The sequence below is a fragment of the Schistocerca serialis genome, chromosome 9 (assembly GCF_023864345.2).
Source record: "Schistocerca serialis cubense isolate TAMUIC-IGC-003099 chromosome 9, iqSchSeri2.2, whole genome shotgun sequence".
NCBI classification, from domain to species: domain Eukaryota; kingdom Metazoa; phylum Arthropoda; class Insecta; order Orthoptera; family Acrididae; genus Schistocerca; species Schistocerca serialis.
The window spans coordinates 472,306,733-472,331,042 of NC_064646.1; the positions used below are offsets into that span (position 1 = coordinate 472,306,733).

Sequence of the window (24,310 nt, forward strand, 5' to 3'; positions counted from 1 at the left end):
TTTAGACAGGTACGTGCCGAGTAAAACTGTGAGGGACGGGAAAAACCCACCGTGGTTCAACAACAAAATTAGGAAACTACTGCGAAAGCAAAGAGAGCTTCACTGCAAGTTTAAACGCAGCCAAAACATCTCAGACAAACAGAAGCTAAACCATGTCAAAGTTAACGTATGGAGGGCTATGCGTGAAGCGTTCACTGAATTCGAAAGTAAAATTCTATGTACCGACTTGACAGAAAATCCTAGGAAGTTCTGGTCTTACGTTAAATCAGTAAGTGGCTCGAAACAGCATATCCAGACACTCCGGGATGATGATGGCATTGAAACGGAGGATGACACGCGTAAAGCTGAAATACTAAACACCTTTTTCCAAAGCTGTTTCACAGAGGAAGACCGCACTGCAGTTCCTTCTCTAAATCCTCGCACAAACGAAAAAATGGCTGACATCGAAATAAGTGCCCAAGGAATAGAAAAGCAACTGGAATCATCAACAGAGGAAAGTCCACTGGATCTGACGGGATACCAATTCGATTCTACACTGAGTTCGCGAAAGAACTTGCCCCCTTCTAACAGCCGTATACCGCAAGTCTCTAGAGGAACGGAAGATTCCAAATGATTGGAAAAGAGCACAGGTAGTCCCAGTCTTCAAGAAGGGTCGTCGAACAGATGCTCAAAACTATAGACCTATATCTCTGACGTCGATCTGTTGTAGAATTTTAGAACATGTTTTTTGCTCGCGTATCATGTCGTTTCTGGAAACCCAGAATCTACTCTGTAGGAATCAACATGGATTCCGGAAACAGCGATCGTGTGAGACCCAACTCGCTTTATTTGTTCATGAGACCCAGAAAATATTAGATACAGGCTCCCAGGTAGATGCTATTTTCCTTGCCTTCCGGAAGGCGTTCGATACAGTTCCGCACTGGCGCCTGACAAAGTAAGAGCCTACGGAATATCAGACCAGCTGTGTGGCTGGATTGAAGAGTTTTTAGCAAACAGAACACAGCATCCAGAATGAGATTTTCACTCTGCAGCGGTGCGTGCGCTGATATGAAACTTCCTGGCAGATTAAAACTGTGTGCCCGACCGAGACTCGAACTCGGGACCTTTGCCTTTCGCGGGCAACTGCTCTACCAACTGAGCTACCGAAACACGACTAACGCCCCGTACTCACAGCTTTACTTCTGCCAGTACCTCGTCTCCTACTTTCCAAACTTTACAGAAGCTCTCCTGCGAACCTTGCAGAACTAGCACTCCTGAAAGAAAGGATATTGCGGAGACATGGCTTAGCCACAGCCTGGGGGCAAAGGTCCCGAGTTCGAGTCTCGGTCGGGCACACAGTTTTAATCTGCCAGGAAGTTTCAGAACACAGCATGTTGTTATCAATGGAGAGACGTCTACAGACAAAGTAAGCTCTGGCGTGCCACAGGGGAGTGTTATGGGACCATTGCTTTTCACAATATATATAAATGACCTAGTAGATAGTGTCGGAAGTTCCATGCGGCTTTTCGCGGATGATGCTGTAGTATACAGAGAAGTTGCAGCATTAGAAAATTGCAGCGAAATGCAGGAAGATCTGCAGCGGATAGGCACTTGGTTCAGGGAGTGGCAACTGATCCTTAACATAGACAAATGTAATGTATTGCGAATACACAGAAAGAAGCATCCTTTATTGTATGATTATATGATAGCGGAACAAACACTGATAGCAGTTACTTCTGTAAAATATCTGGGAATATGCGTGCGGAACGATTTGAAGTAGAATGATCATATAAAATTAATTGTTGGTAAGGCGGGTACCAGGTTGAGATTCATTGGGAGAGTGCTTAGAAAATGTAGTCCATCAACAAAGGAGGTGGCTTACAAAACACCCGTTCGACCTATACTTGAGTATTGCTCATCAGTGTGGGATCCGTACCAGATCGGGTTGAGAGAAGTGATAGAGAAGATCCAAAGTGTGGTGTCACCGCCAGACACCACACTTGCTAGGTGGTAGCCTTTAAATCGGCCGCGGTCCGGTAGTATACGTCGGACCCGCGTGTCGCCACTGTCAGTGATTGCAGACTGAGCGCCGCCACACGGCAGGTCTAGAGAGACTTCCTAGCACTCGCCCCAGTTGTACAACCGACTTTGCTAGCGATCGTTCACTGACAAATTACGCTCTCATTTGCCGAGACGATAGTTAGCATAGCCTTCAGCTACGTCATTTGCTACGACCTGGCAAGGCGCCATTATCATTTGCTATTTATCTTGTGACGCATGTACCGTCAGACCGATGTTCACCAATTATGAATTAAAGTTAGGTATTCCAGTAGTTACTTACGTTCTTTGCTACTATAAATTCCCTTAACGGTTCCAGACCTCACGCCAGCCTGCGTGAGCTTAAACGCGTGCCTTTCGGCTTCACCTCCTAGTGGCTTGGCTGTCTTGCCAAGTCACAACACAAAGAAGAGCGGCGCGTTTCGTCACAGGGTTATTTGGTAACCGTGATAGCGTTACGGAGATGTTTAGCAAACTCAAGTGGCAGACTCTGCAAGAGAGGCCCTCTGCATCGCGGTGTAGCTTGCTGTCCAGGTTTCGAGAGGGTGCGTTTCTGGATGAGGTATCGAATATATTGTTTCCCCCTACTTATACCTCCCGATGAGATCATGAATGTAAAATTGGAGAGATTCGAGCGCGCACGGAGGCTTTCCAGCAGTCGTTCTTCCCGCGAACCGTACGCGACTGGAACAGAAAAGGGAAGTAATGACAGTGGCACGTAAACTGCCCTCCGCCACACACCGTTGGGTGGCTTGCGGAGTATAAATGTAGATGTAGAATGTAGATGTAGATTTAGATGTAGAGATCTCACAATCCGCCTTTTAGAGGGCTGGGACGACCCCACTACCAACGCTGAACATGTAAAGTAATTGTTGGTATAACATTCATATAAGACATCAGTTATGATGCGGACTATATGCAAGTCCTGAAATATCGTATTTCATTGTATGATAAAAACTTTTATCTTACAAGTTTTTTCGCCCCTATAAATTTTACGCCACAGGCATACGCCCCACAGCCCCCCCTCCCCCCCTTATTGCACAGGGTGATTCAAAAAGAATACCACAACTTTAGGAATTTAAAACTCTGCAACGACAAAAGGCAGAGCTAAGCACTATCTGTCGGCGAATTAAGGGAGCTGTAAAGTTTCGTTTAGTTGTACATTTGTTCGCCATTTCAGCCAATAAAGTTTTTCGTCCCTTTTTCTTCGAAGGTGCTACTGTAACTGGACTACAGTATCTGGAGATGTTAGAGAATTGGCTGTTCCCTCAGCTCGAACAAGAAGCACAACAATTCATATTTCAGCAGGATGGAGCGCCACCACATTGGCACTTATCTGTCGGTTACTACCTGAACGTCAACTACCCGAGGCGATGGATCGGCCGCCAGGCAGCCCGTGACAGAGCACGTCATCACTGGCCTCCAAGAAGCCCTGATCTTACCCCTTGCGATTTTTTCTTATGGGGGTATGTTAAGGATATGGTGCTTCGGCCACCTCTCCCAGCCACCATTGATGATTTGAAACGAGAAATAACAGCAGCTATCAGAAGTGTTACACCTGATATGCTACAGAGAGTGTGGAACGAGTTGGAGAATCGGGTTGATATTGCTCGTGTGTCTGGAGGGGGCCATATTGAACATCTCTGAACTTGTTTTTGAGTGAAAAAAAACCTTTTTAAATACTCTTTGTAATGATGTATAACAGAAGGATATATTATGTTTCTTTCATTACATACACATTTTTAAAGTTGTGGTATTCTTTTTGAATCACCCTGTATATTGTATGCCACTGGATGTACCTTCCTTGCAATGTATCCGCTCATAACTTCATATGACTTTCTTCGATCGTTATCTACAGATGGCAGTTATCAGCGGAACAACCAGTTTTCGATTCCAGCGGTTCTTTACTTCTCCAGTTAAACCTGAGTATTAAAACAGCTCGCCGGCCGGGGTGACCGAGCGGGTCTAGGCGCTACAGTCAGGAACCGCGCGACCGCTAAGGTCGTAGGTTCGAATCCTGCCTCGGGCATGGATGTGTGTGATGTCCTTAGGTTAGTTTAATTAGTTCTAAGTTCTAGGGGACTGATGACCTAAGAAGTTAAGCCCCATAGTGCTCAGAGCCATTAAATCAGCTCAAAATAACCGGTTACTGAAATAATCGATTTTCCGTTTTTTATAGCTATTACTTACGGTAAAAAATATGAACTTCGAACAAAGACTGAAAAATTCTGATCAAGGTGAAGGAGTAAGAAATATGGCGTTGAGGTTATGCCAGAAATCGGTCTCATCTTTTCCAGCAAAGGTTTCGAAGGTGAAGGAGTGGTGACAGCGAGAGCGAAAGTTGCAGGCTGATGACTTCTTGCATCATCAGTTTTGGATGGTATCAATTTTTCACTCTGAAGGTACCACAAAATTAACGGTTCAGTAATTATTACCAGTTTCTAGCGCATCAGTAAAATAATAGAGATATCAAGAATACCTTCTCTGCCAAGGAACAGAACGAAACTACCGGTAAAAGTTTTGACCGGTCGGTTCTCCCCGCCCCCAGGTGACGGCCACTGTGGAGGTGCACCGGCCCCGCGAATGCGCCCAGGGTGTGGCGTGCTCCGACTCGCCGGCCGCCGTGTCCCTGCCGACGCCCGCCAGGTGTTTGCAGCCTTCGCCGCTGCCACCAGCCGGCGCCACCGTCGCCAGGATCGCCTCCGCCGCTGACGTCACGGCGCCCAACTCTGTCAAACAGGTCAGTTTCCGGTTCCTCTCCCTAGTCCGACTGCAGTTATACACACATCACCGACGTGTCATTATCTTCTGCACAGTCACCCAATCCATCGTTTTCAAGAATCTCGTTCATTTCCCAAGTGTATTCATTGCTTGCTCCCCGTCCCAAACCACCACCTGCTCCAGGTAGAGAATTCGAAAATTATGGCGGAGGAAGTTGTGCGGGAAATAAATTCTGACCCTGATCAGGAGATCTGTACTGTCCTCTGTATCTGCAACAGTGTTCCCACCTACACAACTGGCCATTAAAATTGCCACACCAAGAAGAGATGCAGATGATAAACGGGTATTCATTGGACAAATATACTAGCACTGACATGTGATTACATTTTCACCAAATTTGGGTGCATAGATCCTGAGAAAACACTACCCAGAACAACCACCTCTGGCCATAATAACGGCCGTCATATGCCTGGATATTGAGTCAAACAGAGCTTGGATGGTGTGTACAGATACAGCTGCCCATGCAGCTTCAACACGATACCACAGTTCATCAAGAGCAGTGACTGGCGTATTGTGATGAGCCAGTTGCTCGCCCACCATTGACCAGACGTTTTCAATTGGTGAGAGATCTGGAGAATGTGCTGGCCAGGACAGCAGTCGAACATTTTCTGTATCCAGAAAGGCCTGTACAGGACCTTCAACATGCGGTCGTGCATTATCCTGCTGAAATGTAGGGTTTCGCAGGGATCAAATGAAGGGTAGAGCCACGGGTCGTAACACATCTGAAATGTAACGTCCACTGTTCAAAGTGCCATCAATGCGAACAAGAGGTGACCGAGACGTGTAACCAATGGCACCCCATACCATCACGCCGGGTGATACATCTGTATGGTGATGACGAATACTCGCTTCCAATGTGCTTTCACCGCGATGTCGCCAAACACGGATGCGACCATCGAGATGCTGTAAACAGAACCTTAATTAATCCTAAAAAATGACGTTTTGCCATTCATGCATCCAGGTTCGTCATTGAGTACACCATCGCAGGCGCTCCTGTATGTGATGCATCGTCAAGGATAACCGCAGCCATGGTCTCCGAGCTGATAGTCCATGCTCCTGCAAACGTCGTCGAACTGTTCGTGCAGATGGTTGTTGTCTTGCAAACGTGCCCATCTGTTGACTCAGGGATCGAGACGTGGCTGCACGATCAGTTACAGCCATGCGGATAAGACGCCTGTCATCTCGACTGCTAGTGATACGAGGCCATTGGGATCCAGCACAGCGTTCCGTATTACCCTCCTAAACCCACCGATTCCATATTCTGCTAACAGTCATTGGATCTCGATCAACGCGAGCAGCAATGTCGCGATACGATAAAGTGCAATCGCGATAGGCTACAATCCTACCTTTATCAAAGTCTGAAACTTGATGGTACGCATTCCTCTAACTCTAACGAGGCATCACAACAACGTTTCACCAGGCAACGTCGGTCAACTGCTGTTTGTGTATGGGAAATCGGTTAGAAACTTTCCTCATGTCAGCACGTTGAAGGTGTCGCCACCGGCGCCAACCTTCTGTGAATGGTCTGAAAAGCTAATCATTTGCATATCACATCATCTTCTTCCCGTCGGTTAAATTTCGCGTCTGTAGCACGTTATCTTCGTGGTGTAGCAATGTTAATGGCCAATAGGTTCCCACCTACATTCTCCACCTGTTTACCTGATGAACTTCCACCATCGAACACCTTGTTCGAGAAGAGGGAATTTATTTACCTCCAACGCCATAATGTTGAAGTCTCGATATCTGAACCCCAAGTCACGCGATGCCTCTGCCTCCTCCGGTACAAGGAGGACCAAATGCATGAGTGAAACGATCCACCCATCTGCCATAGCGAGGATCACTGTCTCCATAGGCACTGCTCGAGTCTCAAATCCGTTGCTGCGTCTAATGTTCCTCACTCCACATATTCCCACAGATGCAAGCCATACTCCCACCAATAAAGCAAGAACTCACTTTCCAGTCCAACCAGTCGACAGCCCAATCCATTCCAAAAATTCTTTCCGCCCACATTCTAAAGAGAAGATATCCTCCAGTTGTCACTTTTGTCACAATAGTCCTCGAAAACGTCAGTTCTTCGCAACATCCTCATTCTCTCCAATAAATTTCCCTAGATGCATTCCACCTCAACATAACACCAGCCCACTATCACGGAACGTCTTCTTCTACCATATATCCATCCTACTCTAACCTACTGACCCTCACACCCTACTCTCCCAATGCTACTGATGCAGCAACAGCTATTTCTTTCCTCCCAACCTCTCAGATTCTAAACTACCTCTGGAACCCAGTCAGTCTATTGCACTTATCTTTCACATCCAATGTAGGTTCCAACTTTCCCTCTACTCAATCACATTACCAACCACAATTTTGATTTCCAATATCCTATCCATTAGGTCCCTTCTCCTTGCATGTCTACCAACACTAAACATTAAGCTAACCACAATGAAGACGAGTTTAGGTTCTGAAGAAATTTAGAAACACATGAGGCACATAGGTTGTGCAGATATTATTCAAAGTTTTTAAAGTATAAACAAACTGATCACCTATCATAAACATTTTGAAATAAACACAAAGAACGTAAGTACCAATAAAGCCACATTTATAGCATTTGTAGATTTAGAGAAAACGTTTGACAATGTTCACTGGAGTATACTCATCGAATCTATGAAGGCGGCTGGCATAAAATAAAGAGAACGAAAGCTTATCTACAATGTGTACATAAACCAGACACAACTCTGTAGCTGAGTGATCAGTGTGTCCAGCTTCTATGCAGAGGACTAGAGCTCGATTCCTTGTATTTCCAGGGAGTTTTACCTATTGCACCAGCTCACTCAGTATCGTGATGCTAATTGAGGAGCGACTTGAGCCAGTAGTAGTGGTTGTAAGGTCAACAAAAATGACAACGGCCAGCAGTGCTGAGTGGTGATCCTGTGTCTCTCCATACTGCATCCGAATGGCGGCACTAGCAGAGGATGACACGGCAGTCGGTCGGTCCCGACTGGCCCCTCTAGGCCAAAATGTGCAGAGTTTACTTTGCTTTGTATGGTGTTATAAGAATCAATGGACATGAAAGGGAAGCAGTAGTTGAGAATGGAGTGAGGCATGCTTGTAGCCTAATCCAGATATTAACACATCTCTACACTGAGGAAGTCGTGAAGGAAATAAAATGAAAACCTGGTAAGGAAATTAAAGTTCAACGAGAACACACAAAGAATCTGAGGTTTGCTGGTGACACAGTAATTCTTTCATGGACTTTCTAGGACTTGGAAGAGCAGCTGAATGGAATGGATTCTACCTTGGAAAGAGATTATAAAAGAACATTACCAAAAAACAAAGGTAACGGAATGTAGTTGAAACAAATCGGGCAATGCTGAGGCAATCAAATCAGGAAATAAGACTCTAAAAGTAGCAGGTGAGTTTCGCCATTTGGGCAAAGAATTAACTGTCGATGGCCAAAGAAGAGAGGATATAAAATTCAGAATGCCAACAGAAAGAACGAAAAGCGTTTCTGGAAAAGACACATTTGTTAACATCGAATATAAGTTTAAGTGAAAATGTGAACCATAAATAGTTGGGACAAAAAGTTCTGGGAACCGGAGTGATTCAAAACATTTTTTGGTTTGTGTATATTCCTGAGGCCACGAGTATATTTGTTTTTAGAGTGTTTATGCAAGTATCAGCCAAGTAGTTGTTCGAACCAAAGTGAGGACATGCGACAGAGTGAAAGAGACGTTTAAGACGACCCGGAGTACAATTGTAATTCTTTACTAATCAAAGTCATCTGAGAATTTGATTTCCATAACTTGTAATTATTCCTTATTGTTTTACGTACCTTACTCACCCTTCTGTTCCTTTTAAATTAGAATTGGGAAAAAAATTCTTCTAGAAAAATATGCGTTTGTTGATCACATATATTATGATGACAAATGCTCAGTTTTCGATTACATATCGATCCCGTCAATTTAGAGTCGATTGCGCGTCATGAAATTTAGGGTGGTTCTCACAAAAACGATAGGATGATGAGTCAAAATATCTGACGAGTCTTTCATTTTAGGCTGCACACGAGCGAGCTGTGATATACACTGATGGAAAAGAAAATCGAAACACCAAAAGAAATTAATGTGGGCTACTGAAATTTCGCGAATACATTTATCTAGGTAACATATTTAGGTGATTAACTTTGCAAGATCGCAGGTTTATGGAAATGCGAGACAAGCCTTTGCAGGTGTACTGGTACATTAATAACAGGTGTAGCCGCCAGAGAGCCGGCCGATGTCGCCGAGCGGTTCTAGGCGCTACAGTCTGGAACCGCGCTACCGCTACGGTCGCAGGTTCGAATCCGGCCTCGGGCATGGATGTATATAATGTCCTTAGGTTAGTTAGGTTTAAGTAGTTCTAAGTTCTAGGGGACTGATGACCTCAGATGTTAAGACCCATAGTGCTCAGAGCCATTTGAACCATTGTTTAACCGTCAGAATGCAAGCATGCATGGATTGTGTTGTACTGGGGCAGGATGCCGGTTTGTGGGCTGGAGTTCCACGCCTGCTGCACCGTACATTCTGGTAACCACCGCTGCCAGCAATCGTGTACCGTAGTTACGTCCCTGGCAAGTCTTTCTGCAGTATCGCAGAAGAAACATCCAACTTCTCGTAGGCGTATTACACGACCGTGTTCAATCTCAATGGGGTGTTGACAATGGCGTCTTTCTCGCGATAAATGCATTCTTAATTAATATCAGCTCGGCACGTCCAATCTGAAAGGTAACTAATGCTCACGACCGTTACAGCGTGTATTTAAAGCAACCTGATTCGCATACTCATAATGGAGCTACCAGCGTCAGTCTTATGCGACTGGAGCAGAAATTTCAATAGACATCATCTTTTAGATGAAGAAACATGCATATCAACTTTCGTTTATGCCGCACAAGTCCTTCTTCGTGTTGCGTTTTTTTCCCCGTCAGTGTAACAGCCGAAGGCGTTCCCTTTGCCCACATTCTGATTCTGTTCATAGAGTTTCAACAAAATAGTTGGTTCTTAACTGGTTTCTTTCGCTTTGTTTCTAGCACGTTTCATGATCTTACAGTACAACTCCCTGCTTTAAGATCGACAACCTTCAGATCTGTTCGCCGTACGTCCTCCGTGTGAAATCGACATTCATCCCAACAATGTTTCCGACACGCAAAAGTTTCTTACAAGTCTACACAAGTCCTTATTATAGATGCAAAATATTGTTCCGCTGGTTCTTTAGATATTTATTAACACACAACAATTTTTACACAGTGTATACCTCCAACAATTCATAATCCTTCTTATTACATTTACGTTGATTACAATTCCTCGTTGTTCTATGGAATTTGAGACTGCCGACTACTGAAATCCGTTCTGGACATTCCAGTTATCGGAGATGCTGTCGCTTTATAGCATCTCCAAGAAAACTAATCCTTCAGCTATGGTTGTCCTACCCGAAGGAAACACTATTAGAATTTTATTGTTTATTTGTCAACTTTGTTAGTTCGTCAGATACCTTTATAGATTTCAGTTCCCAAAATGCGCAGCCTTGTTACGCAAAAGGACAAGAAGGTAATGTGCCGCAGATGAGAGCATATAATAAAAGGAACACGTGAAAGAACGTAGAAACAGTGCAGAGCTGAATTTGCTGTCTAAGTATAGTGTTTAGTTCCACCGGAACGAAAAAAGCGTAAGAATCGTACGAAATAGTTTTAATTATTTTCCACTAAAATTTATCATCTTAGCAAAGCAATTTTTCAAACCCTTAAAAAGTAATTACGACACTCATCATAGCTATGTTTTAATGTTAAATGTACCTTCCGTACTTTTAGATTTCAAAGATGCTGTAAGATCGTTATCTTTTCCATGTCTATGCAGGATTCACTCATATTTCTAAACTATGTATGCTGTAGACAAAATCTGCACAATTTATTTGTCCATGGATGGATATCGACTTCCTGAGGGGTACCGGGATTTGCTCTAAGCCATTTACAGAAAGTTTCTTCCTCCTCCAGCTTTTGCGAGAGCGTAAAATCGTCATTTAAGCGTAGACAGCTTTCTGAAACGCTCTACATTTTTGTTAGCTTATTCACTTTCTAAACAAATGTAGTTAATCATTGTCACATCCTTAACGCCGTATGCCAAACACAGAACGGCGGCGCGCTGTCCAGCTCGATAGGCGTGTCTGTATCGCTATTGGGCGGTGAGCCGTGGCGTCATGTGACGCGATGCGCCGAGTCAACCAACCAGCGTTGCAATACGATATCGCCGTCCCTGGTCGCAGACTCGGCGCGAATCGAGTTCAGCGGCCACAATCGATACATCGACTGCAACAACTACGAGATGTCGAGAAACAAAAGTGGCAGAACAGCTGTGGTTCGGTGTAGTCATGGCCGGACCGAAGCTGTGCGTGCTTGCCTTCGCGTTAGCAGCGTGTGTTTCCGGAGGTTTGTCGACATGTTCGCAGTCGTCCTGCCCAACGGATGAGACGTGTTGCACACTACCAGAAGGCGGGGAGGGCTGCTGTCCTTACAAAAACGCCATCTGCTGCCTCGATGGCATCCACTGCTGCCCTTTCGGTACCGTGTGTGACGAAGAACATCGCCGCTGCATAAGTGTTCTAGAGGAAGGGGACAGGGAGACCGCTCTCCTCGAGTTAATCGCCGCCCCAAACATCAGTGTGTCGTCCAACGAGCACTGCCCCGACGGAAGTACCTGTCCTGACGTTTCGACGTGCTGTATGACAACAACGAAACACTACGGCTGCTGTCCGTTCCAGCAGGGAGTCTGCTGCAGGGACTTGATCCACTGCTGCCCCTACGGAACCCACTGCATCGGGGGCGGGCTGTGCCGTCGCCAACAAACAGAGAACGACATTGAGGGAGCGGAAGCTGCACACACAAAGCAGGCTGTAATCGAAACGACAGCACGTCGCGGGGGCGTGTCTGCCTGCACAGACACGACCTGCCCGCAGGATCAGACGTGCTGCGAACTGTCAGGGGGCGGAGAGGGCTGTTGCCCGTACCGGAACGCCATTTGCTGCCTCGATGGTATCCACTGCTGCCCCTTCGGCACTGTTTGCGACGAGGAGCACGGACGATGCATTGACGTTCTACAAGAGAAGAAAGAGCGTGTCGTTTTCGTCGAGCTGACCCCCGCCACCACAACGAACGTCAGTGAGTCAAACGAGCACTGTCCGGACGGAAGCACCTGCCCCGGCGTCACGACATGCTGCATGATGCCGACGAAACATTACGGCTGCTGTCCGTACCAGCACGGAGTCTGCTGCAGGGACATGACCCACTGCTGCCCCTACGGAACACACTGCATCGGGGCTGGTCTTTGCAGTCGCCAAGAAAGCGAGAGCACCTTGGAAGCAGCCCGTGTGCAAGAGAAGGAGCAAGTTGTCGTCGCTGAAGGATGCAGTGGAAGACAACAGAGATGCGGAAGTGACCAAACGTGCTGCGTGAAGAGAGATGGTTCAGCGGGATGTTGTCCAATGAAAAATGCCGTGTGTTGTCACGGGATCGATTCTTGCTGTCCAGAAGGATTCGTATGTAGCATCTTCGGGTGCCTGAAAGTGTAGGCTATCCAGGCTTTCATATTTCTGTATTAATTTTTGTATATACAATTTACACAGAAAGCTCTATTTCGCCTCATACAGTGCCGAATTTTGAATTAACTTGAAAAGGAGTGCGAAAAATATATGCGAGAGAGGCTGGTGCAGACGAAATTGCGTGTGTACTAATGATACACAAAGTCAGGACCTTTAGGCACGTTTTCAGTGTATAAGTTATCCTAAAATTCTTGTGATTATTGTATCACAAACTGTTTTTTGAAATTGTTAATCCAAGCTATATCAGCTTTGTACATTCAGAATAGAAATAAAATGTTTTCCACAAACTGAGTTTTTTTCTGAACGTTATCCTCTCATTTAGACAACTAACTCCGTCATTCTGTGGCAACATGAAGTTGAAATTCGGTTTATATATTTTTTTCTCGTACTGGTTAGGGTTATATTTTAGTAGTCTACAATTTAAATGGAGTACCGAAAAAATTTAGCCACATTGGAACGTCTAAAAATAGATTATAATCGTCATTTAAAGTATCCCAGCATATCACAATACGAGAAATTATTCAATGTTATTTATTTGATGCAATTCGGTAATAAACTGTCAGTTGCATTATAAAAAAAATTGTGAGGAAAGAATGTGATAACCAGAAAAAATAAGTACATTCACCTAGAGGGCAGTTGTTCATATTTAACACAATATGTAGGAGAGTAATTTTTTTTGGTATAGTTTTAATGAAACGGAAAATACAATAGCTTTTAGTTGTTTACAGGAGCACATGGTAGTCCAGTTTGGTGCAGTGCTGTACACTTTTTTTATTCCTTAGTGGACACATTTCATTCTCATGGGCCACATACACTATACACATTTATAGTACATGTACAACTTCACTCATTGATGTCATTTCATTGTGCAGTTGCCATTATTGTGAAGTGCATCTCTGAAATGGCAGTTTTTTTTGCTTCTGTTTCTTTTACTACATCACAATGCATGTCCTAGTTAGACAATACAATGTCACTTTCATTCCATTCTTGTGTCTATAGTAATCACATTACAAATACATATGTAGAATTAATCAAATATTTTATAATCAAGACATGTTAATATGTATGTAGCGATCTGTTGGAAAGAAGCAGTTGCTCGAAAGCCAGTTACGTCTGTGCTGTTATGTTTTGTGTGCTGCATGTCTGCTATTAGTGAGTGGTTAGTTCCTCATTCTTATAGTTTGACCTGGAGTTTTAGGTATGCTGAATCCATAATGATTTACCTTGCTGTATTTTCTTACATCTTCATTTAATCTGTAGCTTTATGTGCTGAAAAGAACTTTGAAACTGTGTGAATCAGTTTGTACAAAGAGAATCAAGATATGAAAATGTCACAGTTTAATATATTTTATGCTCAAGTCTTCCACAGCAGATCACTTCCTGTCAGTTTACTAGTAGCAGGACTTCATCCAGACCAGTACGTTCATCATAACATGTTACATAGAAATGGTTCAAATTAAGTATGCAATAATGTTTCTCTACATACAAAAGGCATAATATAAAATTTAATGTTATTTTTACAGAAGAGCATATAACCACCAATTTTCAGAACAAATAAATGGGATCACTGTAATCAACCAAGCAGAAAAAGAACACTGAAAGTATTGATTCTGGAATATTACTCAGTAACCAATTAGTTCCTAATCTGCAGTTCTAATGGGCCAAAAGCAAGAAGTAATGTGGAACTGTAGTTGCTTGTTGGTGACCTTGTCTGTCTTCTTTTACACATTCTGCTGTTTGATAGCAGGGCAGTCTTGTAGTAGTGCTCAGATACTTTCCAATGCAATTGACCAGCTTTTGCCCTAGAACTGTCTCATGATATCACAGGTAACTAGTGTTTTTTCTTTTATAAGGTAGTGCATTCTGTGTTGGTGAATTATGATGAACAAATATTTATGAATTTTTTTGTTTGACATTTCTTGTGCTTGAGATATATTATCAGATGATAAACACCTGTCAGCTTGGTACTAGTCCTATAAGGTTTTAACACAAGATTCACCATTTAGGATGGTTCTCTGTAGCAGGAAACCTTGTGTGGTGTGTCCTTCATGAATGGTGTTAGGATGGGCAATTACATTCTACTGACAAATCAGCACACCCATTAAGTGTGATAATGCAAAATGTTCTTTAGAATTATTTATCAAATGGTGTTTGTAGGCTATAAAAATTGAGACCAAGTTGTAACTACCAGAAAAAAAACATGCTTAAGTGAAACAAACAGTAATACTAAAAAGCTTAGGATGGTCTTCTTGCAGGGCTACCATTCTTGTTTTGGTCACATATATTTCCTTGTTTAGTTTCATGTGTTAACAGTTCATAGTGTATTCCTCATGTTGGCAGATCTGCATCTGCATTTCTTTTTGTAGCTTCCAGCATTTTTACTTCTGATCAAGTACATCAAAAATACTAAAATAATAGCCAAAACAAAGGTAAGAAAGATAATTGCATTAAGTTTAATTTCTCAACCTTTAAATTGAAATGCATGTGTTGGCAAATAAAGCAAAAAAATTGGTTTTGTGATTATTAATAAATGAAATACACACAAACTCAAAATACAACATACTACAGACTTTATTCACTTGATTAAATAATTAAGTATCACTTCTATAGTAACACCATAAAATATAATTAGGGGAAATATGAATTTATTTCAACAAATTAATGTAAACCTAAAACAGAACAGTTTTATGAACTACAAGGTGGAGTCATGGGATGGTGAGGTTAGGTTTCCTGAAGAGAGATGTAGTGAATGAGACGACTTATTTATCAATTTATTTAGCTCTCATATTATCACATTCATGATATTGGACTTGTCATTGTACAGAACAGTATAAAATTATATATTAAATATTTACATCATGTACAAAATCTTTTTGGTATCAACGCATCTTTATAACAAAAACATTATTCTGCTTATGTACATACAGATAGAATAAAAGCTTGCAAAACCCCTTGGTCGATTTTACTAAAACTATTAAATACCAGTTCTTTAGTTAACTGGGCATAGTAACACAGAGCACAAAAGCGAGGTGCTGGATTACATACATACATGGATGAAAGAAGTTTGGTTTTATCTTGGAATGGTTGATAATTATGAATTTTTGTTTGGAGAGTTATGAAAGACCTACAGATTTGAGAAAAATTCCAGGTATTCATTAATGCTGTAGAAGCTGTTGTTTATTAGTAGATTTTCCAACTTTAATAGTGACGTATGATTTATATTTGTTTAATCACAGATTAAAGTATTAGTAATCAAGTAGTTCATTATTAGTCATTGCCTGTTGTTGGCACAGATATAGGGGTTGTTTTTGAAAATTATGCATAATTAAGTAAGTAATGAACATGATCAGTTGGTTAAATTATGCTCAGTGGAATGTCTCTGAATAACATAATAAAATGATCTGAAAGAATTACATGAGTTTCATTAATTATGGGATAAATTACAGACTTTGCTTTGTTGACAGAATAAAGACAGTTTAAAGTTCTTATACATTGTACATAACAGTCCCAGTAAGAAGTATTTCATCATGAGTATTGCTCAAAATATGGTGAATATGGATTGGCTGCAGCAGATTGTACTGGCTGGGGACTGGACTGACTCACTAACGTGCAGCCTTTACAAAAATGTTGGATAAACTAATTCGGAGACAGAGTAATGGTTAGTTGGAACACCTTAAGAACAAATCATCAATGAAAGATTTTGAAATACTTTTTCATTTTATGTGTGGCAGATTTTTACCCTGATGACGAGCTGCAATTATTCATAGCATACATGGAAGCAAGTGAAAAGCTGTTTTTTCTTCAACTAATGAAATTTTATTTTATATGAGCCTGTGTTTTGACATCATTGTATTTAATATGTTGTTGTATGGGAACGACTGTGTTTGTCAGTAACAAACTATGCTTTTGATGGGGTAAACAATGACTTTTCTGACACAAAAATTACTGGAGTCAGTTTGTTGTATTTACTTTGTCCTTACCTCAGCTGTCAGGCACACACAGTTCACAGTGTGATGCAAGGAATGGAAAATTGTACTGTAGACACATTGCCTGTTAGTACTATCTGGCACGGGTCCCACATATTAGAGTAATATTCTGGAACCAGTTGCATGAGTGATTTGTAAGCAATCTCCTTTGTAGACTGTTGTCAACTGCTGACATGTATGTGATTCTGAGTCTACTCCACCAAAAAAATATACAATATGTGGTACAAATTATTTTATGAATAATGCAGTTTTGTTAACTAGTGAAACAGTTTCTAGTTATAATAGCTTACACTGTTCAAAATCAGTGTATTGGTTAAACTTCCTAAACTGGAATGATTTTATCACAACTAACTATTGTTACATTAGGGTTCCTCATGCCAGTATTGTTGTACAAAATTTATCTGAAGTTGAAACTGTATCACATTTGAGTAGAAACTCAAATTTTCGAAGTTAATCTCCATGGTCATCATCTGGAAATGATTGTGTGCTGAGAGTGAAGGGAGCCTCTCACACAGTTCTGGTCTGGAACTGAAATGTATCTCGTACGCAAAGAGGCATCACGTGAAAATTATGAAAGCAAATGCAGGGAATTGGGAGTGACAGAGGCACTGTTCTCCTCTCCCCATGTGGACTGGAATCACAATGTGGCAGGGGGGAACAGAGACCATCATCAGTCCTGTCGTTCCCTACTGAATGCCTGGTGAAATCAGATAGGAAACTGAAAATATCCAGATATTCAAAACCAGACTAAAAGAATAAACTGCCTGTTAATGTATGACTTCAGGTGATCCATGTCCACCTACAGTGAGTCACATCTTTACTCTAAAAAGACTTGCATTTTGGTTTTTATCAGTTAAAACACTGATTATGGTGTATGTATGGTGTCAACCATACCTCATACAAAGAATTTAGTGGAACTCAAGAATTTTGACTCAAACATGTTACTAACATACAAAAGAGAAGAAAAGGTATGACTTTTAGCTGACATCCACTGATGAGACCATGTTAACAGAGGCAAAACGTGCATATGAGTTTAAGCATATCCAGCTGCAGCATGCAAAATGTGTTTTGTTTGATACATCTTATGTAGCTGCTGTGGAAAAGGTCACTAAAATTCCAATATTCAATCACCACCTAACAGTAAAGAGGGTGTTAATCTTAAAAACTGGCGTTTCTACTGAAGTATGATGTATGAATTCTGAAAGAATTTATACAGTAATTAACTACTGGCAAACTTGAGAACTTCGTCATAAGTTGTCTGATGTCTTCCTTTAAAAATACTCCATTAATAGATCAACCCTTGTTTTTTGTTTGCTGTCATTATATTCAATGCACTTTGTTATCTAGTGGAAGATAGCTTACAAATCTCCTGAGCTGCTGTGCAATATTACGAGTATGAAATGTATTATAAGGTTTTCGTGTGACAGGGTCTTGTACCCAGGCTGTTGAGAAAAGAACATAATGTGTTCATGGAGTAGCCAACTCATCAGCAAATTTTAAGCAATTCACCATTTATGTTGAATTTTTAACAAAAATGGAAATTCCTGGGTGGCACAGTATGTAAAGAAGGGGAAAGGCAACCACTCATATATAGCAATTTGGTGCATTAACACAGTAACAAAACAGAAAACAGCATTCACACTAGCTTCTGAACACTAACTCTTTTTCCAGTGATAGTTCCACATTCACACACACAGATACCCAAATGCACATTCCTGTGGCCACAGAAAGACTAATTATTGATACTCAATTATTGAAAACAATTTACTAAGCTTTTCAAGTCAATAAACTTTACCAACAGCCATACCCTTTAAGATATTTTATTTTATTTCGAAAGCAACCAGTTTTGGCAATTAATTTTGCCATCTTCAGGCAAAATGAATTGCAACACATCACAGAAACCACCAGCAAAACCCTAGTCTGTGTTCATAGTCCACCACAGCTCTTGGACAGGGTTGAAACTAAATGGATGCTCGCAGTCATCCCTCAAAACGTCCCAGACTAACTGATGAGTGGCCCCCATGTCATGTCCAATCACTCGAGTACTTGTCGTAGGTGCTTCATCAAAGCACTCAAGAACAGTCTCTTGAAATGCAGCATCCTGTTGTGTTCAAGGTCTTCCAGCATTACCATGATATCCCGCTATCGAGCCTGTTTCACAAAGTCGCTGGTGAATTGCTGTAAACGTTTGTGGGTGTGGATGGTGTCTTTCTGCATAATATCTCATTGTTCTTCAAATGAATACTGTGCTGCCATGCTTACTGTATGACTTAATTGCAGGTGACTTTGTGCACTCTGAAGCAAAGCTTACATATGAATACATGTGATGTGAGGTGGAGACAAACAGCAAGATGTATTTGACACATGTGTGTATCACGTTGAGACAGTGATGGGGTGAAGGATGTTTGTATGTGTGAACCAACAGCCATAGTGCTGCCCATCAACAGACAAACAGCAACTGGGCAATCCCATGGCCAATCAGAGTGCGTGGCACCAAGTTTCTGTAGTTTCAAAATGGTGCATTGTCAACCTACACAACATTGGTAATTTTTGTTCCTACTGGCATCAGCTATCCAGGGTAATATTTCGTGACCCAATTTTTCTCCACACTGTATATAATGCATTTTAGAAGTAATTAAAAAAATTATCTGTTTGAGTAGGTTAGCACTAAACATAATTTGTTGTTAGTAGGGCTGACATGTAGTCAGCAGTGGTTACTTCAGATTGTTAGTGTATGACTCTGTTTCTTGATGGAATTTATGGAACACAGTGTGTGAACAAATGACTGAAAAGGACATTTTTTTCTAGCTTTGACCATTACTTTCTCCTGTGAGAATATGGGACACTTTTTACAAAGTTCTTGTATATGAATGGCTGCTGATAACTTTGAGGTTGAATTCTTGAATGCCAATAAACTTTGTTGCACAGTAAACATAAGCCCAGAGTGACGCCATCTGTGAACATTCCATTTCATGCACTGTTTGCCCCTTTTTCCATTATTAATAACAAAATAAAAAGCTAACACTCACATATACTGTAAAAGCACTGATGGAACTCGATAATTAGCAGTAAAAAATGTTGACTACAGAAAAAGATTGTCCGTATAGTAAAACAAATTAAATACAGAGATTCCTGTAGGCCAATATCTAAAAGTCAGTGTAGTGTCCTGGCTTGTTTATATGGCTACAAAATATTAATATTCACAAAAAGAAATACCTTAAAAGAAGAAAATATCTTAAAGCATATCTGTGATATTCACTCTCATAATTGGAGGCGGAAGTGTAACCTACATGACTATACAGTAAGTACAAACATTTTTAAAGGATGAGTCTACTGTGCTGCAATTATGCAGTAGAACTACATGCCATACTATTTAAAATAGCTGTTAAGTTTATATAAGTTTAAAGTGACCATTGCTTCTATTCTGTTTCTGAGTTTTGCAGCACTATAAAAATTAGTGTAATTGATCAAATATTTTTAGCCACTTCCAGACTCAATTTTCACTCCGCAGTGAATTGTACACTGACTTGAAACTGTGTGCCAGACTGAAACTCAAACCTGGGATCTTATTGTCAAGTGATCTTTCACATAACCGAAAGAAAATCTGGTCATATGTAAAGGCTGTTAGTGGCACTAAAGTTAGTGTCCAGTCCAAAGCAAATGAGACAGGAACTTAAACTGAAAGTAGCAAAACAAAAGCTGAAATGCTTAACTCCATTTTCAAATTTTCCTTTACAAAGGAAACCCCAGGAGAATTGCCCCAATTTAATCCTCATATAGATGAAAAGATGAATGAAATAAGTATCAGTGTCAGTGATGTTGAGAAACAGCAGAAATTGTTAAAACTGATCAAAGCTCCAGGATCCAATGGAATCCCTGTCAGATTCTCTACTGAATTTGTGGCTGAGTTAGCCCCTCTCCTAACTACAATCTGTTGTACATCGCTCAAACAAAAAATCGTGTCCACTTCTTGGATAAAGGCCCAGGTCAAACTACTATCCAATATCCTTGACATTGATTTGCTGTAGAATTGTAGGACATATTCTCAGCTCAAATGTAATGAGGTATCTTGAACAGAATGACCTCCTCAATGCCAACCAGCATGCATTTCGGAAACATCGATCATGTGAAACCCAACTCACGCTTTTCTCACATGACATACTGAAAGCTTTGGGTCAAGGCAACCAGGTAGATACTATACTTCTTTATTTCCAAAAAGTGTTTTACTCAGTACTGCATGTACACTTATTGCCAAAAGTACAGTTATATGGGGTATCAAATGAAATTTGTGACTGTATTGAGAACTTTTTGGTAGGGAGGAAAGAGCATGATATCTTGGATGGAGAGTCATCATCAGATGTAGAAGTAAATTCGAGTGTGCCCCAAGGAAGTGTGTTGGGACCCTTGTTGTACATGTATATTAATGACCTTGCAGATAATGTTAATAGTAAAACCAGGCTTTTTGCAGATGATGCAGTTATATATAGTGAAGTACTATCTGAAAGAAGCTGCATAAATACTCAGTCAGATTTTGATAAGATTTCAGTGTGGTGCAGAAATTGGCAACTTTCTCTAAATGTTGAGAAATGTAAAATTTTGCTTTTCACAAAATGAAAAATTGTAGTATCCTATGAGTGTAATATCAATGAATCACTATTTAAATCGACCAACTCAAACAAATACCTGGGTGTAACATTTTGTAGGGATATGAAATGGAATGATCACATAGGTTCAGTTGTGGGTAAAGCAGTTTATGAACTTTGATTTATTGGTAGATACTGGCAAAGAGCAATCAGTCTGCAAAGGAGATTGCTTACAAATCACTCATGCAACTGGTTCTAGAATATTGCTCTAGTGTGTGGGAGCTGTGCCAGATAGGACTAAAAGGGGATATCGAATGTATATGAAGAAAGGCAGGGCAAGTTGTCACTGGTTTGTTTAATCCATGGGAGAATGTCACAGAGGATACTGAAGGAACTGAACTGGAAGATGCTTGAAGATAATGTAAACTATCCTGAGAAGGTCTGATAAACAAGTTTCAGGAACTGGCTTTAAATGATTACAGTAGGAATATGCTACAACCCACTATGTATCACTCACACAAGGATCTTGAGGATAAGATTAGAATAATTATTGCACATCAATGGAGCAGGATGAAAGCCTAATAACTGGTACAATGGTATGTACCCTCTGCAATGCGCCTCATGGCAGTTTACAGAAAATAGATGTAGATGGGACCTTTGCTGTTTGTAAATAAGTGCTTTACTGATTGAACTGTATGACCATGACCCATGAGTTGTCCTCGCAGCTATACTTCCACAGCACCTCTCCCCCACCTTCTGAACTTCCCAGAAGTTGTGCTGCATACCTTATACACTCCACTGCAGCATAAAATTCATTCTGGAAAGAATCACCTAGGCAGGAGCTAATCATTTCTCCTCTATATGTTAGGGCCACAAAGTATACAGGAGAAGTCGTGTTAAGCTTGGAAGGTACGAGATGAGGCACTAGTGGCATAAAATTTTGAGGTGAGGTTGTAAGTACTGCTGTGACAGCTAAGTCAGTGAAGCACTTGCCTGCAAAAGCCAAAGGCCCCAAGTTTGAGTCCTGGGCCAAAACACAGTTTTAATCTTGCAGGAAGTTTCATACTTAACTACAATTATTACTTTCAGCCATGTTTCTTATTCTTACAATGATGTTACAAATATGCAAGAAATACTGAATTATTATTTCATAATTGTACTACTTACTAATTGTATTTGGTATCTTAGACCTGTTCCATCTTATACCATACGTACAAACAATGTAACATATTGAGATTCACAGGACTGATAAAGCACTACAAAAACAAATGAGGAAAGCACATTCACACAAGTGTTCCATGTGGATGATTTCACTGTGTTTGCTAATTGCTATGCCTACAGGTGAAATTTACCCACAAGCACAGAGGGAGCACCGTGACTGCCAGCGCTGTGAGGCAGGCTGTCAACTGCGACCGGGCGGCGCGGGACGACCGGCTCGCTGGCAGTAGCGCCACGGATTTCTCACGGCCAGAGACACTCGACAATGACCCCTGCCGCTCGGAGAGCAATAACAATGATGACAGTGGGAAGGTGGTAGGCAGCCGCCACTCGCAGCAGAACTCGGCAAGGTCGACACCGGCAGTGGTGCGGTCGCGGCGTGACTGCCGGTCCGACCGCCAGGCTCTCGAGTCGCTGCCATTGCTGTCCGGCATCGCCGCCGGACCGGACGGGGTTCCCCCCTACCCGCGCAAGAAGTACACGTACCCCATTACCGCCGTCGGCAAGGGTGAGAGCAGCGTCTGAGGCCTCCTGCCGACACTGCACATTGAGTGTTTACGCTTTCTCCTTCGACCTCGTGAACTGAACTGGAATGCTTGTCGAGCAGTGTTTCTCACTTCGTCATTACAAAAGTAATTGGAGATAAGATGAAACGATGTCATTTATCTCTTGAGACTGAGTAATTCTGATCTTAATATAGATGATAACTAAAATCTTTAAAATACAGAGTGCTGCTTTATGTCAAAATAAGTGCAGTGAGGTGCTTTGTGACATTCTCGTTGACATGTGAATTGTATCAGTATTTTTACCCTGTTCTGTTATTAGCAGTCTTCGTGTATTTCTCTGCTTGTGATGTCAAGCAGTGTGTGATTGTTCCCCTCAGAGAAGCAGAAATGTTTTTAATAAAAACTAACAAGAATTGTCTTATTTAGTGTGACACTATATCAGATGTATTTTTAGATATTTGACTGAAAATAATGGTTTCTCAAGATAAAGCAAGTCTAAGATACTGCTGGTGCATTAAAAAGTGAGATTTTGGCTTCGTACTTATAATCACTCTCACTTTAAAAAATGGCTTATTTGGAGGACTTTTCTATTATTTCTTTCAGAATAATATGCATGATTACTTCCCATTTGTGACTATGTGACTGTGATGGAATGAGAGATAGGTTGAGCTCTAGGTACACAATTGAATGAATATGCCTGGAGACATATGTACCATGCGAAAATGGTTTTTGTAACTGTTAGAAAACATAAGAATGATGAATCTGTTAGAACCAATTAAAAGAGTGTGTTGTGCCCAGTAAGAAAATAAGTGAAATGACTTGACAATTTTCAGAAATCTGTAACCTGCACCGCTCATCTGTGAAGAAATCTGAAAAAGTGAAGACAAATTTTTAAGGAAGCAAATGCGTGTAAGAAATGTAAGTATATTACTAGACATGTCTTTTGAACCAACTATAAGACTCCATGTTTTGACAACTATCCCCTATTAATTTTAGAGCAGAGACCCTGTTAATTGGTCTTATAAACTGTCTTGTATAAAGGATACTCATTTTTATAGCCTATTCCTCATTTTCTTTTAAGAAAAGTTGCACTTTGTCCAAGCCATGATAAATCATCATTTGCATCTTGTAGCAAGTGTACACTAACATCACCTTGTCTCTTCAACCACTCTTATTTTCCCATTTCTACAGAGCATGTCACTGATAGAAACCTGATTTCCATTTTCTTCTAATCTATTTCATTGTTTTAGTAACTGATTTTTGTGAGATATTGTCCTTTGAACCGGCAAGATTTTTTCTCTGAGTCTGATGCCATTATTGTATCTTGTTTGTCTTACCGTTTGCCTTTAATTTACATTATTTATCTCCCTGACAGAAGGAAGCTTTGAATTAAGATGTACAGTGTTCTCAGATGGTCCAGTTAGATAATTCCTTGCAAAAGACAAGGATCGGGTTCTGCCATATAATCTGTCTGCAGGTTTCATTTCAATATGCAGTCCAATGAGTGTGGAAGATTCATTCTGCAAACTACCACTAGGCTATAGTTAAACCATTCTTCACCATAACTTCTATCAAA

General features: G+C 41.2%; 1 protein-coding gene and 1 non-coding gene across 2 annotated transcripts in view; one reads left to right on the forward strand and one right to left on the reverse strand.

Moving 5' to 3' along the window:
- LOC126419718 (diacylglycerol lipase-alpha) overlaps positions 1 to 23,114 on the forward strand; it is a 582,321-nt gene extending 559,207 nt beyond the window's left edge. The window contains exons 18-19 of the mRNA XM_050086898.1: positions 4,586 to 4,777; positions 22,352 to 23,114. Of these exons, the coding sequence (XP_049942855.1) occupies positions 4,586 to 4,777; positions 22,352 to 22,753 (594 nt within the window). The 3' untranslated portion in view covers positions 22,754 to 23,114. The remainder of the gene's footprint in view (positions 1 to 4,585; positions 4,778 to 22,351) is intronic.
- On the reverse strand, positions 1,075 to 1,149 carry Trnas-cga (transfer RNA serine (anticodon CGA)). Its single transcript has one exon. It is a non-coding gene; the product is annotated as a tRNA-Ser (tRNA).
- Positions 23,115 to 24,310: the final 1,196 nt, after the last annotated feature.